The sequence below is a fragment of the Pristiophorus japonicus genome, chromosome 8 (genome assembly GCF_044704955.1).
Source record: "Pristiophorus japonicus isolate sPriJap1 chromosome 8, sPriJap1.hap1, whole genome shotgun sequence".
NCBI lineage: Eukaryota > Metazoa > Chordata > Chondrichthyes > Pristiophoridae > Pristiophorus > Pristiophorus japonicus.
Window position 1 is genome coordinate 95,422,702 of NC_091984.1, and position 14,782 is coordinate 95,437,483.

Below are 14,782 nucleotides of genomic sequence, written 5' to 3' on the forward strand. Positions count from 1 at the left end.
GGCTCTAGCAGCGTGCTCAATTTGGGAAGAAAGTTATCAAAATCGTTCAGGAGCCCCAGGAACGAACGCAGCTCCGTCGTGTTACGGGGTCTGGGTGCTCTCTGGATCGCTTCCGTCTTGGATGCAGTAGGGCTGATCCCGTCTGCTGCTACCCTCATCCCCAGGAATTCTACCTCTGGAGCTAGGAAGACGCACTTCGCCTTTTTCAGTCGCAGACCTACCCGGTCCAGTCTGCGTAGCACCTCCTCCAGGTTGTGGAGGTGTTCTTCAGTATCGTAACCCGTAATGAGGATGTCGTCCTGAAAAACCACCGTCCCTGGAATCGACTTGAGGAGGCTTTCCATATTTCGTTGGAAGATCGCGGCGGCCGAGCGAATCCCGAACAGACATCTGTTGTACTCAAACAACCCCTTGTGTGTCGTGATGATAGTCAGCTTCTTCGACTCACTCGCCAGCTCTTGGGTCATGTAAGCTGAGGTCAGGTCCAATTTTGAAAAAAGTTTGCCACCGGATAGCGTCGCAAAGAGGTCCTCCGCTCTCGGTAGCGGGTACTGGTCTTGGAGTGACACCCGATTGATGGTGGCCTTGTAATCGCCACATATCCTTACCGACCCATCCGCCTTGGGCACCGGCACAATCAGGCTCGCCCAGTCACTGAATTCGACTGGCGAGATGATGCCTACCCTCAGCAGGCGGTCCAATTTGCCTTCTATCTTTTCCCGCATCACGTACGGCACCGCTCTGGCCTTGTGGTGTACTGGTCTGGCGTCCGGGTTTATGTGAATCACTACCTTGGCCCCCATGAAAGTGCCAATGCCGGGTTGAAATAATGAGTCAAATTTGTCCAGGACCTGTGAGCATGATACTCGCTCCACAGAGGAAATTGCATTGACATCGCCCCATTTCCAGTTCATGACAGCAAGCCAACTCCTCCCCAGTAGTGCGGGACTGTCCCCTGGGACAATCCAGAGTGGCAACCTGTTCTCCAAATCTTTGTGGGTCACAACTACCGTGGCGCTGCCTAGCACCGGAATGATCTGCTTTGTGTAAGTCCGTAGCTGTGCGTCAATCGGCGATAATTTTGGCCTCCTGGCCTTGGATGCCCACAACTTTTCGAACTGTTTGATACCCATCAGGGACTGGCTGGCACCCGTGTCTAACTCCATTGATACTGGGATGCCATTGAGGAGCACTTTCATCATTATCGGTGGCGTCCTGGTGTATGAACTATATACGTGCTCCACATGAACTCGCTGAACTTCAGCTTCCAGCGATTTCCCCCAGTGTCCATTTCTGCAATTTCTGCAGGTATTTTGCTCATCTCTGCAAACTCTGGCTGAATGTATGCCTCCACGCCTCCAGCATGAGTTGCGGTTTGAAACAAAAGGTCCCTTGCCAGTCGATCGTCCCTGACTGCCCCTGTTATTGTCCTTGAGTGCACCATTAACAGGTGTTGATGGCCCCATTACTGGCCGCATTGTCCCTTGCAATGGCGTGAATCGCTGTTCAGCTTGCCATTGTCTCTGTCGAACTCCCCCTCTGGGTTCAACTACATGTTGGGGCATGCCTGACTGCCCTTGTCTGCCTGGAGAACAGTGTGCTGCTTTAACAATGTTGAATCTCTGTCCCAACCATTCCTTAACACAGTACCTCTCGTCTGTTCTGCTAGTGGCCATGCTCGCGTGGTTTAAATCCCAGTTTCTTGTCGCCATTGATATGTCCTTACTACACAGTATAAATGCACACGATGCCCATGCTTGAGAGAAGGTCAGTCTATGACCTGTCCTTTATTCCTTAGCACTCAAGTGATGAAGGTGGGTGGAGCTTCCCCTTTTATACCTGAAGGCCCAGGTTAGGAGTGTCTCCCACCTAGTGGTCAGTGTTCTCACGGTGTACAACTTCGGTCAGTTTATACATGGGTTACAATGCTGGTTGAATACATGACAAAAACAATTGTATAAAAGTCAATCACCTGGTAACATTGAACTGTATATAGTTAGTTATTATTGTATATAGTTAGTGACTGACTCACTTCAGAATAAACATAATTAATAACACATTGACATGAAATCAGACTTAAATCCACAAAACTACTCACCAATTCTCAGCACCTTTTGCCTTTTTTTTCCTAATTGGGAAAGACGGCCCTTCAGCAGTTTGTTGGCTCTGCATCTGGCCTCTCTGGGAGGTGGTTGGCTGCACTGTTATTTGTTGCTAATTTCCTTGTTGCCTGGAAACATCAAGGCAGAGCTGCTTCAATATGACAACAGTCAGACCATAGACTGTCCAGAGTTAGATCTTTTATTACATTTAGCAGAGTCAATTCAAGCATCAGATGTATTTGATCTGTAAGTTTGCAACAGAAAAATAAAAGACAAAAATAATATACTTTTCATCACCCATACTTTTCTAATTCTCCTTATCGACATCATTCTAATGATCACATTTTTCAGACAGTTTACATTTCCACACGGCCCCTAACGATGGAACCAAATGGCAATGTCAGTGCATTGATTTCCTGTGAAACTGGTCCAGTTAGAATTGAAGTTAGTCTCATGTTCATGTTTCCTGAAATATTTTAGTAGCGTATTCTGTCATTGGAGGAAGCAGCTGGCAAAAGAGGTAGTGTCTGGAAATGACTAGTTACTAGTTCGTTAGTTAAACCAGTGCACGGGACACACTATTTCACAGATTACAGCTCACACGCCAAAACCCAGAGCCCAGCATGTCTTTGACGGATACCATAAGACTGTGGAACGAAGGCATCACTGCAGCAGACCAGCAAGAATGGGTAACGGCACTGGACACATTTACTGCTATTCCAGAGCCCAGCTCCAAAATCTGCTTCAACATCGGCTGCCTGCACCTCTTACTGGGAGAGTTGAACAAGGCTGAGAGGGTAAGTGAGCGGGAACTCAACTCCACTGTTTGAAGGAGTGCTCAGTAACCGGAGACATTTTACTGCTTTATCCATCCCAAGAAATAGTAAAAAGACAAACTAAAGAATTATAATTATCAGATTAACATTATATGCCCTCAACAGCAGATTAAAAAAAATAGACATGGTACACTTAGAGAAGGTTCAGTTTAGTAATAACTAAGAAATGTAGTTTTTCAAATATTGTCGGGAAGCGGAGTAGTTGATGCATTGTTTTAAAGATGAAAGCAATTTAATGAAAAAGTGGAAATGAAACTGCTCATGATGCAGATATAAATCAGTCTCAAAATATACCGGATATAAATCTAACTGCTGTGTGTTAGTGGTGCAGTTGTGGAGTGCAGGGGGCCGAAAATCAGTCATGTCCCTTTTGGGGGCAGTAACCAAGTTGAGGCAGGACTTCCTGCGCCCGGTGCAAAAGTCCCACTCCGGCCTCCAAATTGGGGTTACCGCCCCCAAGAGGAAGTGGAGCACAATGTCGGGCGCTCCACTTCCTGGTGGGGTAGGAATGTGACGCTAAACTCCGGAATTTTCCCACTGGGGAGAAATCTTTTGAGACATCATCGCCAGCAGGCGCGGGGCATTGCTGGTGGGCACGGGGCATTACCGGCGGGGGTGGGGCACTGCCGGTGGGCACGGGGCACTGCCGGTGGGCACGGGCACTACTAGCAGGCACGGGGCACTGCCGGTGGGGAAGGGGCACTGCCGGTGGGCACGTGCACTACCAGCGGGGGTGGGCCACTGCCTGTGGACACGGGGCACTACCGGCAGGCGCGGGGCACTGCCGGCGGGCATGAGGCACTACCAGCGGGCATGGGGCACTGCCGGCGGGCACGAGGCACTACCGGCGGGCACGAGGCACTGCAGGCAGGCACGGGGCATTGCCGGCGGGCACGGGGCATTGCCGGCTGGCACGGGGCACTGCCGACGGGCATGAGGCACTACCAGCGGGCACGGCCGGCGGGCACGAGGCACTACCGGCGGGCACGGGGCACTGCAGGCAGGCACGGGGCATTGCCGGCGGGCATGGGGCATTGCCGGCTGGCACGGGGCATTGCCGGCTGGCACGGGGCACTACCGGCAGGCACGAGGCACTACCGGCGGGCACGGGGCACTGCAGGCAGGCACGGGGCATTGCCGGCTGGCACGGGGCACTGCCGGCTGGCATGAGGCACTACCAGCGGGAGTAAGGCACTGCTGGCAGGCACGGGGCACTGCCGGCGGGCACGGGGCACTGCCGGCGGGCACGAGGCACTACCGGCGGGCACAGGGCACTGCAGGCAGGCACGGGGCATTGCCGGCTGGCACGGGGCACTGCCGACGGGCATGAGGCACTACCAGCGGGAGTAAGGCACTGCTGGCGGGCATGGGGCACTGCCAGTGGGCATGGGGCACAGCCGGTGGGCACAGGGCACTGCTGGCGGGCACGGGGCACTGCTGGCTGGCACAGGGCACTGCCAGTGGGCATGGGGCACTACCAGCGGGAGTGGGGTACTGCTGGCGGGCGCTGGGCACTACCGGCGGGCGCTGGGCAATGCTGGCGGGAGTGGAGCAATGCCAGTTTGTGCCTCTGCTAACACCCGCAGAATTTTGCGAGAGGTGGTAGCAGCCCCGCGCCCCGGGCGAGAATGCGTCCTGTTAGTACCCCCGGGGGAAGACCAGGGCCCCCCCCTTCTGTTAAAGGTGACGGCATGCTGCGAGCTCTGCAATGGGACAAGGGGCCACCACTTCCCCACCACGGAGCGGGATGCTGTCGCAGCAGCCTGGCACAGATGCGGCTTGCCGGGCTGTAACATGGCGGCATAGATCCCACAAAATCAGCAACCGGTAAGCCAGCTTTGAAACAAAATGGCGTCACACACTTCCCCTTTAATTTTTGCCCATCGAGCGGAGTGCGGCCCGGTTCGCAACCCGCAAGGCTGATGCAAACATCGCCTGCGGCGGCCTCATGGGGCGTTACCGAATTTCCACTGCGGGCACATGGCCATAACATAAGAATTAGTTGCAGGAGTAGGCCATTTGGCCCCGCGAGCTTACTGTACCATTCAATAAGATCATGGTTGATCTTCTACCTCAACTCCACTTTCCTGCACTATCCCCATATCCCTTGATTCTCTTAATATTCAAAAAACTATCAATCTCTGTCTGGAATATACTCAACAACTGAGCCTCCACAGCCCTATGGGATAGAGAATTCCAAAGATTCACCACCCACTTTGTGAAGAAATTTCTCCTCAATGGCCGATCCCTTATTCTGAGACTGTGATCCCTGGTTCTAGGCTCCCCAGCCTGGGGGAAACATCCTCCCTGTATCTACCCTGTCAAGCCATGTAAGAACTTTGTATGTTTCAATGAGATCACCTCTCGTTCTTCTAAACTCTAGAGAATATAGGCCTAGTCGACTCAATCTCTCCTCATAGGACAATCCCCCCATCTCAGGAATCAGTCTGGTGAACCTTTCTTATACTCCCTCTATGGCAACAATACTCCAGATGTGATCTCACCAGGACCCTATGTAATTACAGTAAGACATTTGGGGCCGAAATTACCCCCCGACCAGAAAGTAAACGCACTTACTGATGTTGATGTTTTCTCTCCGCCCCAATCCATGTGGCGGATCTTGCCCCAATAGCCAGTTCTTTGTTGTGTATTTCCGGTTGGGGCGGTGTTGAGATGCGGAACTGCCCTTCGGTCGGGTCGGTCGCCCCCAACGAGTCGTCAACGCGAGGCCGCGTCACAACATTCCGCCCCTTCAGTTAAAGGGGAGAGCTGCTGCGAACTCTGCATTAAGTTTAGTTAGGCCGACTGGGCCACCAGGGAGGGTTTCGGCTGGGCCAGCAGCCTGGCACCCTGGCCGCCATTGTTGCGCCGACCTCGGAGTCGGTCTGACAATTAAAATAAAATGGAGGCGCCGGCGGTGCGCCCTCCTATTTCAGGGCGGACGCGCTGGCCATGCACACACACGGGAAACTTCCTGCAGGGGAAAGCTGCCAGTGGCACTGACCGGTGGCGGTGCTGCTCTTGCGGGGCAATTTCCCAGTGGGATCAGTAAGGGGGTCGCCACCAGTTGTTGCGGGGTTGGTGCGTGCCCGACGGGGCGGCAACATGGCGGTGCGGAAACCCATTCCCACCGCTCCCAGAGGCAGTAATGAAGTTTGGGGGGGGGGGAAATTCAGCCCCCTTTACTCTTGTACTCAAATCTTCTTGTAATAAAGGCCAACATACCATTTTTTTTTTTAATTGTTTGCTGTACCCGCATGTTAACTTTCGGTGATTTGTGTACAAGGACACCCAGGTCCCTCTCAACACCAACATTTCCCAATCTCTCATCATTTAAAAAAGACTCTGCTTTTCTATTTTTCCTACCAAACTCATCATGGCTGGCGCAGCAGCTCGGGGTGCTACAGGCGGGAATGGGCACTGCGCCTCTGCTAACTCCCGTGGAATGTCGTGGGAGGCAGTAGTGGCCCCGTGTGAGAAATCTTTTGTGCCCCATTAGTACCCTGGGGGTGCTAACATGAGGTACAAATTATGAGAATTTCTCTCCCCAGTCATATTATCAATCAAATAAAAGCAAAGTTACCATAACTTCCTTTGAACATTGCAAATGGTAGGTCTGGGCTAACAAGTGGCAGGTATCGTTCATGCCATATACCAGGCAATGACCATCTCCAACAAGACCTTCCTAAGTACCTCCCCCTAATGCTCAACACACCACCATTGACAAGTTCCCCCCACCATCAACATCCTAGAAGTCACTATTAACCCGAAAACCATCACCTGCAAGTCACACTTCATCTTGACTTGAATATATATCACCTTTCCAGCATTGTCACTGGATCAAAATCCTGGAATTCCCTACCTAACACCATCATGGGAGCACCATCACCAATGTTCCCGCTAAGCTACGTGGCCACACGGTGGTCTGGAGGTCCAGCGCAGGCCGCTCACCAGTTTTTACAGGGAAGAAATCGCGCATGCATGAAAATTTGCATGAGCCACGCACAGTTAAAGAGACCGTTCAAGAAAAAAGGATGAGAGGGAACATTGATCATCACCTCAACTATTGCTTACCCCATTTCCCTCAGAATCCTTAGATGTAGCCCATCAGGTCCTAGCACCTGATCTCTCCAATATTTTCCTTTTTGTTATATTTCTTGGCTCACCTTTAACAAATTCAGGATTTGCCTGCTCTCCAATATCCTTCTCTTTTGTAAATATTGAAGTGAAGTACTTGTTAACTATCCTCATCAATTTCTGCTTATCCTCCGCTAACACTCTATTCTCTCCTCTCTGAGCTTCCACCTCACATTTAACAATACTCTTTTTATTGATATATTTGTAGAATACTTTACTATTCGTTTTAATATTTTGAGATTCTCTCCTCATACTTCCTCCTTGCTTTCCTTATCCCTCTTGTAACCTCTTTCCTTATTTTCTCATTTTATTTTGCCATAACCATAGGCCCCATTTACCATCTTCATCAATTTTATTTTATTTCTAACCTTTTTATTTATCCACAGCATCCTGAAAATTGAAGTTGTTTCCTTTTTAATGGTGCTTTTTATTCTGCACCGTGCAATGTTCTTTTTATAAAAATGTCCCATTGTTGATCTACAGTGCTGTGTGCCAGTTTTACCTTTCACCTCACCTCAGCGAGCGAGCTCACCTTTTTCTAAAGTCTGCACTATTCCAATCTGGTACCATTGTTTTTGTACTAACCTTTTCCCCTTTCTATTTGGACCTTGAATTTTATTGCGATCACTCCTCCTGCAGGGTTCGCATACATTTAATTCAACTACTTGATCTATTTTGTTATTCATAATTAGAACTAGCAATGCCTCTGCCCTTCTAAATATAGAAACGTATTGCTTGAGGAAGGAGTCCACATATTTTAGGAATTCCATTCCCTTTTCTCTGTTTACTCCCCCCTGTCCTAACCATTGAGTGGGTAATTAAAATCTCCCAGAATAATAATTTTGTTATTTCTATTCATCTTACTGATCTGTCTACATATCACCTTTTCCTTTCCCTTCCACAATTAGGGGGCTCTGCAGTACAACCCACGAATGTAACAATCCCTGCTTGGTGTCCTCCTCTTTCCTCTCCCCTCCATGTTACGCACTCATAGACAGTTGTCCACACGGTGAGCACTTACAGAAATGTAAATCGCTGTAACAGCCGTCTGACCTAACAATTTTCATTATCTAATTCTAGCAATTATTTTCCACAAACTGTATTTTCAAGGTCTTATCAGCAAAGCACCTATTATATTTCACAGAGTGTTTAACTAGCTCTGTCTGAACTTCTTCCTGAGACCTTAAATCCAGTTCCCAACTAGATACTTATCTAAGATCTTTAAACAAGGTAATTGAAATGGGACTAACTACTTTTGATGAGAATCTATTGTTCACATCAAATACTGTGTGAGAGGAAATCTTTTCTCTGGTTCAGCTTGAGCTTCATTAGTATGGAATCCATGTCCTCGAATTCTGTTTAATAGCATACCTGCATCCTATAAAGGCACATTTATATTTGCCACTTCGGGAGACCAAATTCCCTACAGCAGTCGTCGGCATTAACGTTGGTATTATACCTGTAATGTATTTATGAATGACTCCATGAGGCAATGTGTTGTACTCAAACTGTAGTGACCTTGGTCCTTTATTCGTAACTCCAGAGTGAGGCAGCCGCATGGTGGCTACCCTTTTATACAGCCCCTGCCACCAAAGCAGGAAACCCGGCCTCCACCAGTTGCACCCTCTAGTGGTGCCAGCATGGTATATGCACAGTGTAAACCTTACTGATAGTACATCAGGTAAACAAGTCTCCATCTTATGCAACTATACAGTGTCTACACAGAGAGTATATCTATAATCTGCATACATAATAGTTGGTGTGTCTACAATTCTTCATTCGGGGTTAGGAAGCTGTGTTTAGCAATGTAACCATGGGAGAAGCCAGCAGAAGGACACTGCTTTCCCATGATTCAAATTTCAGAAGTGGTAACTGTACAAACACCTGTAAAGAAGAAAGAGCTTGCATTTATATAGCACCTATCACAACATCAGGATGTCCCAAATTGGTTCTTACCAATGAATTATAGTCACTGTTATAATGTAGGCAAAGCAGCAGCCACTTGTGCACAGCAAGCTCCCACAACTAGCAGTAAGATAAATAACCATCTAATCTGTTTTAGTGAAGTTGGTTGAGAGAGGAATGTTAGCAGGACACCAGGAGAAGTCCCTTGCTTTTCATTGAATAGAGCCATGGGATCCTTTACTTCCACCTGAGAAGGCACGTTTAACATCTCATCTGAAAGATATCGCCTCCAACAGTGCAGGACGAACGAGAAATTGTTGTTCAATCTTCGTCGCCTCCAGTCCAGAACCGAGGTTGTTCCAACCTCTGTCATTGAATTATAGTAGGCAGATGATCCTTGCGTTTGTGCACACTCAGAGGCCGAACTCCAAACCATCGTTGACACCTTCACTGAAGCGTACGAGAGATTGGACCTTACACTAAACATCCGTAAGACAAAGGTCCTTTTCCAACTTGTCCCCGCCACACAGTACTGCCCCCTGATTATCAAGATCCATGACGAGTCCTTGGACAGTGTGGACCACTTTCCATATCTTGGGAGCCTTCTGTCAGTGAGTGACATCGATGACAAAATCCACCTTCTGTGTGCCATTGCAGCTTTCAGTCGCCTGAGGAAAAGAGTGTTTGAAGACCAAGATCTCAAACCCATCACCAAGCTCAATGTCTACAGAGCAGTAGTGCTACCCACCCTCCTATATGCTTCAGAGACATGGACAATGTACAGTAGGCACCTCAAAGCACTGGAGAAGTACCACCAACGCTGCCTCCACAAGATCCTGCAAATTAATTGGCAGGATAGGCACACCAATGTCTGCACTCTCTCAGGCCAACATCCCCAGCATCGAAGCATTGATCACACTCGATCAACTCCGATGGACGGGCTACATTGTCTGCATGCCTGATACAAGACTCCCGAAACAAGCACTCTACTCCGAGCTCCGTCACGGCAAGCGAGTCCCAGGAGGATGTGGAAAATGCTTCAAGGATGCACTCAAAGCCTCCTTGAAAAAATGTAACATCCCCACCGACTCTTGGGAATCCCTGGTCCAAGACCGCTCAAAGTGGAGGAGAAGTATTCGAAAAGGCGTTGAACACTGAGTTTCTTCGTCGGGAGCACACGGAAGCCAAGTACAAACAACGGAAGGAGTGTACGACAAACCAAGCACCCCACCCACCTGCAACCACCACCTGCCCTACCTGTGACAGAGTCTGTAGATCCCGCATTGGACTCATTAGTCACCTCATATTAGTGTGGAAGCAATTCATCCTCGACTCCGGGGGACTGCCTAAGAAGAAGACTTCCTCAGTACTGCACTGGAGTGTCAGCTGAGATTATGTGCTGAGGTCCTGGAGTGGGGTTTCAACTCACAAACTTCTGAGATGGGAATATTACCTCTGAGCCAAGACTAAGGGACTTCTCAAACCCAACCATGCCAGTTCCAATGAAAAGTATTTGGCAGCTTTTGCATCTGGGTAAGACTCCATTTTTAATGATGAGCAGGAGAATGGGTGGTGTTTGCACTCCATTTATTATGACACTTTCAGATATCACTCCATTTTGTTCTCACAATTTTGCTAGTATGTTGAAAATAGTCACTCCTCCTGCATTAGTGTTAAAAGATGAATTTCACCCATGGGACAGTTGTTCTTCAATGAGAATCAAATAGAATGGAAATTAAGTTGACATTAATGAAAGCAAAAATAAAGAAAGTGAGTTTGAAGGAGAGAGGAAACAAGCAGGAAAAAAGGGTAAAAATACAAACTTAAAGGCACTTTGTCTAAACGCATGTAGCATTTGTAACAAAATAGATGAGTTGACGGCATAAATTAAGACAAATGGGTATGATCTGATAGCCATTACAGAGATGTGGTTGCAAGATGACCAGGACTGGGAATTAAATATTCAGGGGTATTTGACAATCCGGAAGAACAGACAGAAAGCTCTATTGACAAAGGATGGAATCACTGCAATAGTGAGAAATGATATTGGCTCAAATGATAAGGGTGTTGAAACAGTTTGGGTGGAGATAAGGAATAATAAGGGGAAAAAGTCACTGGTGGGCGTAATCTATAGGCCCCCTAACAGTAGCAACTCTGTTGGTCGGTACATAAACCAGGAAATAGTGGGAGCTTGCAAAAAGAGAACAGCAATAATCATGGGTGATTTTAACCTCCATATTGATTGGACAAATCAAATTGATCAGGGTAGCCTTTAGGAGATGTTCATAAAGTGTATAAGGGATGGGTTCCTTGAGCAGAATGTAACGGAACTAACCAGGGGCAGACTATCTTAGATCTGGTCCTGTTTAATGAGACAGGATCAATAAACAATCTCCTAGTAAAGGATCCCCTCCGAATGAGTGATCATAACATGATTGAATTTTAAATTCAGATGGAGGGTGAGAAAGTTGGATCGCTAACCAGCGTACTAAGCTTAAATAAAGGAGACTATGAAGGTATGAGGGCAGGGTTGGCTAAAGTGGACTGGGAAAATAGATTAAAGGGTAGGGCAGTTGATGAACAGTGGTGTACATTTAAGGAGATATTTCACAACTCTCAAGAAAAATATATTCCAGTGAGGAAGAAAGGGTGTAAGAGAAAAGATAGCCATCAGTGACTAACCAAAGAAATAAAGGACGGTATCCAACTAAAAACAAGGGCATATAAAGTGGCCAAAACTTGTGGGAGGACAGAAGATTGGGAAGCTTTTAAAAGCCAGCAAAGAATGACTAAAGAAATGATTAGAAAAGGGACGATAGACTATGAAAGTCAACTAGCACAAAATATAAAAACAGATAGCAAGAGTTTCTATAGGTCTATAAAAAGGAAAAGAGTGGCTAAAGTAAATGTTCGTCCCTTAGAGGACGAGACCAGGGAATTAGTAATGAGGAACATGGAGATTGAAGAAACACTGAACAAATATTTTGTATCAGTCTTTACAATAGAGGACACTAACAATATTCCCACAGTGGATAGTCAAGGGGCTATGGGGGGGGGGAGTGGGGGGGGGGGAGGAACTTAACACAATCACAATCACGAAGGAGGTGGTACTCAGTAAGATAATGGGAGTAAAGGCAGATAAATTCCCTGGACCTGATGGCTTGCATCCTAGGGTCTCAAGAGAAGTAAGGGCAGGGATTGTGGATTTATTGGTTGTAATTTACCAAAATTCCCTGGATCCTGGGGCGGTCCCAGCAGATTGGAAAACTGCCAATGATCGCCCCGATTTAAAAAAGGAGGCGGACCAAAAGCAGGACACTATAGACCATTTAGCCTAACATCTATGGTTGGGAAAATGTTGGAGTCCATTATGAAAGAAGCATTAGCAGGATATTTGGAAAAGCAAAATTCGGTCAGGCAAAGTCAGCATGGATTTATGAAGGGGAAGTCATGTTTGACAAATTTGCTGGAATTCTTTGAGAATGTAACGAACAGGGTGGATAAAGGGGAACCAGTGGATGTGGACTTCCAGAAGGCATTTGACAAAGTGCCACATAAAAGGTTACTGCACAAGATAAAAGTTCACGGGATTGGGGGTAATATATTAGCATGGATAGAGGATTGGCTAACTAACAGAAAACAGAGAATTGTGATAAATGGTTTATTCTCTGGTTGGCAACCAGTAACTAGTGGGGTGCCGCAGGGATCAGTGCTGGGGGTCCAACTATTTACAATCTATATTAACGACTTGGAAGAAGGGACTGAGTGTAACGTAGCCAAGTTTGCTAATGAAAGATGGGAGGAAAAGCAACGTGTGAGGAGGGCACAAAAAATCTGCAAAAGAACATAGACAGGCTAAGTGAGTGGCAAAAATTTGGCATATGGAGTATAATGTTGGAAAGTGCGAGGTCATGTACTTTGACGGAAAAAAAATCAAAGAGCAAGTTCTTATTTAAATGGAGAAAGACTGCAAAGTGCTGCAGTACAGCAGGACCTGGGGGTACATGTGCATGAAACACAAAAAGATAGTATGCAGGTACAGAAAGCCAATGGAATCTTGGCCTTTATTGCAAAAGGGATGGAATATAAAAGCAGGGAAGTCTTGCCACAGTTATACAGGGTATTAGTGAGGCCATACCTGGAATACTGCGTGCAGTTTTGGTTTCCATATTTACAAAAGGAAATACTTGCTAAGGAGGCAGTTCGGAGAAGGTTCACTCGGTTGATTCCGGAGATGAGGGGGTTGACTTATGAGGAAAGGTTGAGTAAGTTGGGCCTCTACTCATTGGAATTCAGAAGAATAAGAGGTGATCTTATCGAAACGTATAAGATTATGAGGGGGCTTGAAAAGGTGGATGCAGAGAGGATGTTTCCACTGATAGAGGAGACTAGAACTAGACGGCACGATCTTAGAATAAGGGGCCAGCCATTTAAAACAGAGATGAGGAGAAATTTTTCTGAGGGTTGTAAATCTGTGGAATTCGCTGCCTCAGAGAGCTGTGGAAGCGGGGACATTGAATAAATTTAAGATAGAAATAGACAGTTTCTTAAACGATAAGGGGATAAGGAGTTATGGGGAGCGGGCAGGGAAGTGGACCTGAGTCCATGATCAGATCAGCCATGATCTTATTGAATGGTGGAGCAGGCTCGAGGGGCTGTATGGCCTACTCCTGTTCCTATTTCTTATGTTCTTATGAGGCACTACAAAACACCAAACCATCTTAAAGTAGAGATGGGATATAAAACATAGAAACATAGAAAATAGATGCAGGAGTAGGCCATTCGGCCCTTCGAGCCTGCACCACCATTCAATAACATTATGGCTCATCATTCACCTCAGTACCCCTTTCCTGCTTTCTGTCCATACCCCTTGATCCCTTTAGCCGTAAGGGCCATATCTAACTGCCTCTTGAATATATCCAATGAACTGGCATCGACAACTCTCCGCGTTAGGGAATTCCACAGGTTAACAACTCTCTGAGTGAAGAAGTTTCTCCTCATCTCAGTCCTAAATGGCTTACCCCTTATCATTAGATTGTGTCCCCTGGTTCTGGACTTCCCCAACATCGGGAACATTCTTCCTGCATCTAACATGTCCAGTTCCGTCAGAATTTTATATGTTTCTATGAGATCCCCTCTCATCCTTCTAAACTCCAGTGAATAAAGGCCCAGACGATCCAGTCTCTCCTCATATGTCAGTCCTGCCATCCCGAGAATCAGTCTCGTGAACCTTCGCTGCGCTCCCTCAATAGCAAGAATGTACTTCTTCAGATTAGGAGACCAAAACTGAACACAATATTCCAGGTGAGGTCTCACCAAGGCCCTGTACAACTACAGTAAGACCTCCCTGCTCCTGTATGCAAATCCCCTAGCTAACATACCATTTGCCGCCTTCACCACCTGCTGTACCTGCATGCCAACTTTCAATGACTGATGTACCATGACACCCAGGTCTCGTTGCACCTCCCCTTTTCCTAATCTGTCACCATTCAGATAATTTCTGCCTTCGTGTTTTTGCCCCCAAAGTGGATAACCTCACATTTATCCACATTATACTGCATCTGCCATGCATTTGCCCACTCACCTAACCTGTCCAAGTCACCCTGCAGCCTCTTAGCATCCTCCTCACAGCTCATACCGCCACCCAGCTTAGTGTCCTCTGTAAATTTGGAGATATTACACTCAATTCCTTCATCTAAATCATTAACGTATATTGTAAATAGCTGGTGTCCCAGCACCGAGCCCTGCGTCAGCCCAATAATCACTGCCTGCCATTCTGAAAAGGACCCATTTATCCCGACT

The 14,782-nt window shown here is 47.3% G+C and overlaps 2 protein-coding genes across 5 annotated transcripts in view; one reads left to right on the plus strand and one right to left on the minus strand.

The window, feature by feature from the left end:
* Positions 1-14,782, minus strand: part of LOC139268639 (nmrA-like family domain-containing protein 1) — a 147,828-nt gene that overhangs the window by 104,140 nt on the left and 28,906 nt on the right. For 2 of the 4 annotated variants that reach the window (XM_070887124.1, XM_070887126.1), the window contains exon 2: positions 2,099-2,230. The gene's annotated coding sequence lies outside the window, so the exon portion shown is untranslated. Of the gene's footprint in view, positions 1-2,098; positions 2,347-14,782 lie in introns of all 4 variants that reach the window. The other 2 variants (XM_070887125.1, XM_070887123.1) reach the window with 2 other exon arrangements.
* ncf2 (neutrophil cytosolic factor 2) overlaps positions 2,671-14,782 on the plus strand; it is a 67,277-nt gene continuing 55,165 nt past the window's right edge. The window contains exon 1 of the mRNA XM_070887122.1: positions 2,671-2,899. Coding sequence (XP_070743223.1) covers positions 2,726-2,899 — 174 coding nt within the window. The 5' untranslated portion in view covers positions 2,671-2,725. The remainder of the gene's footprint in view (positions 2,900-14,782) is intronic.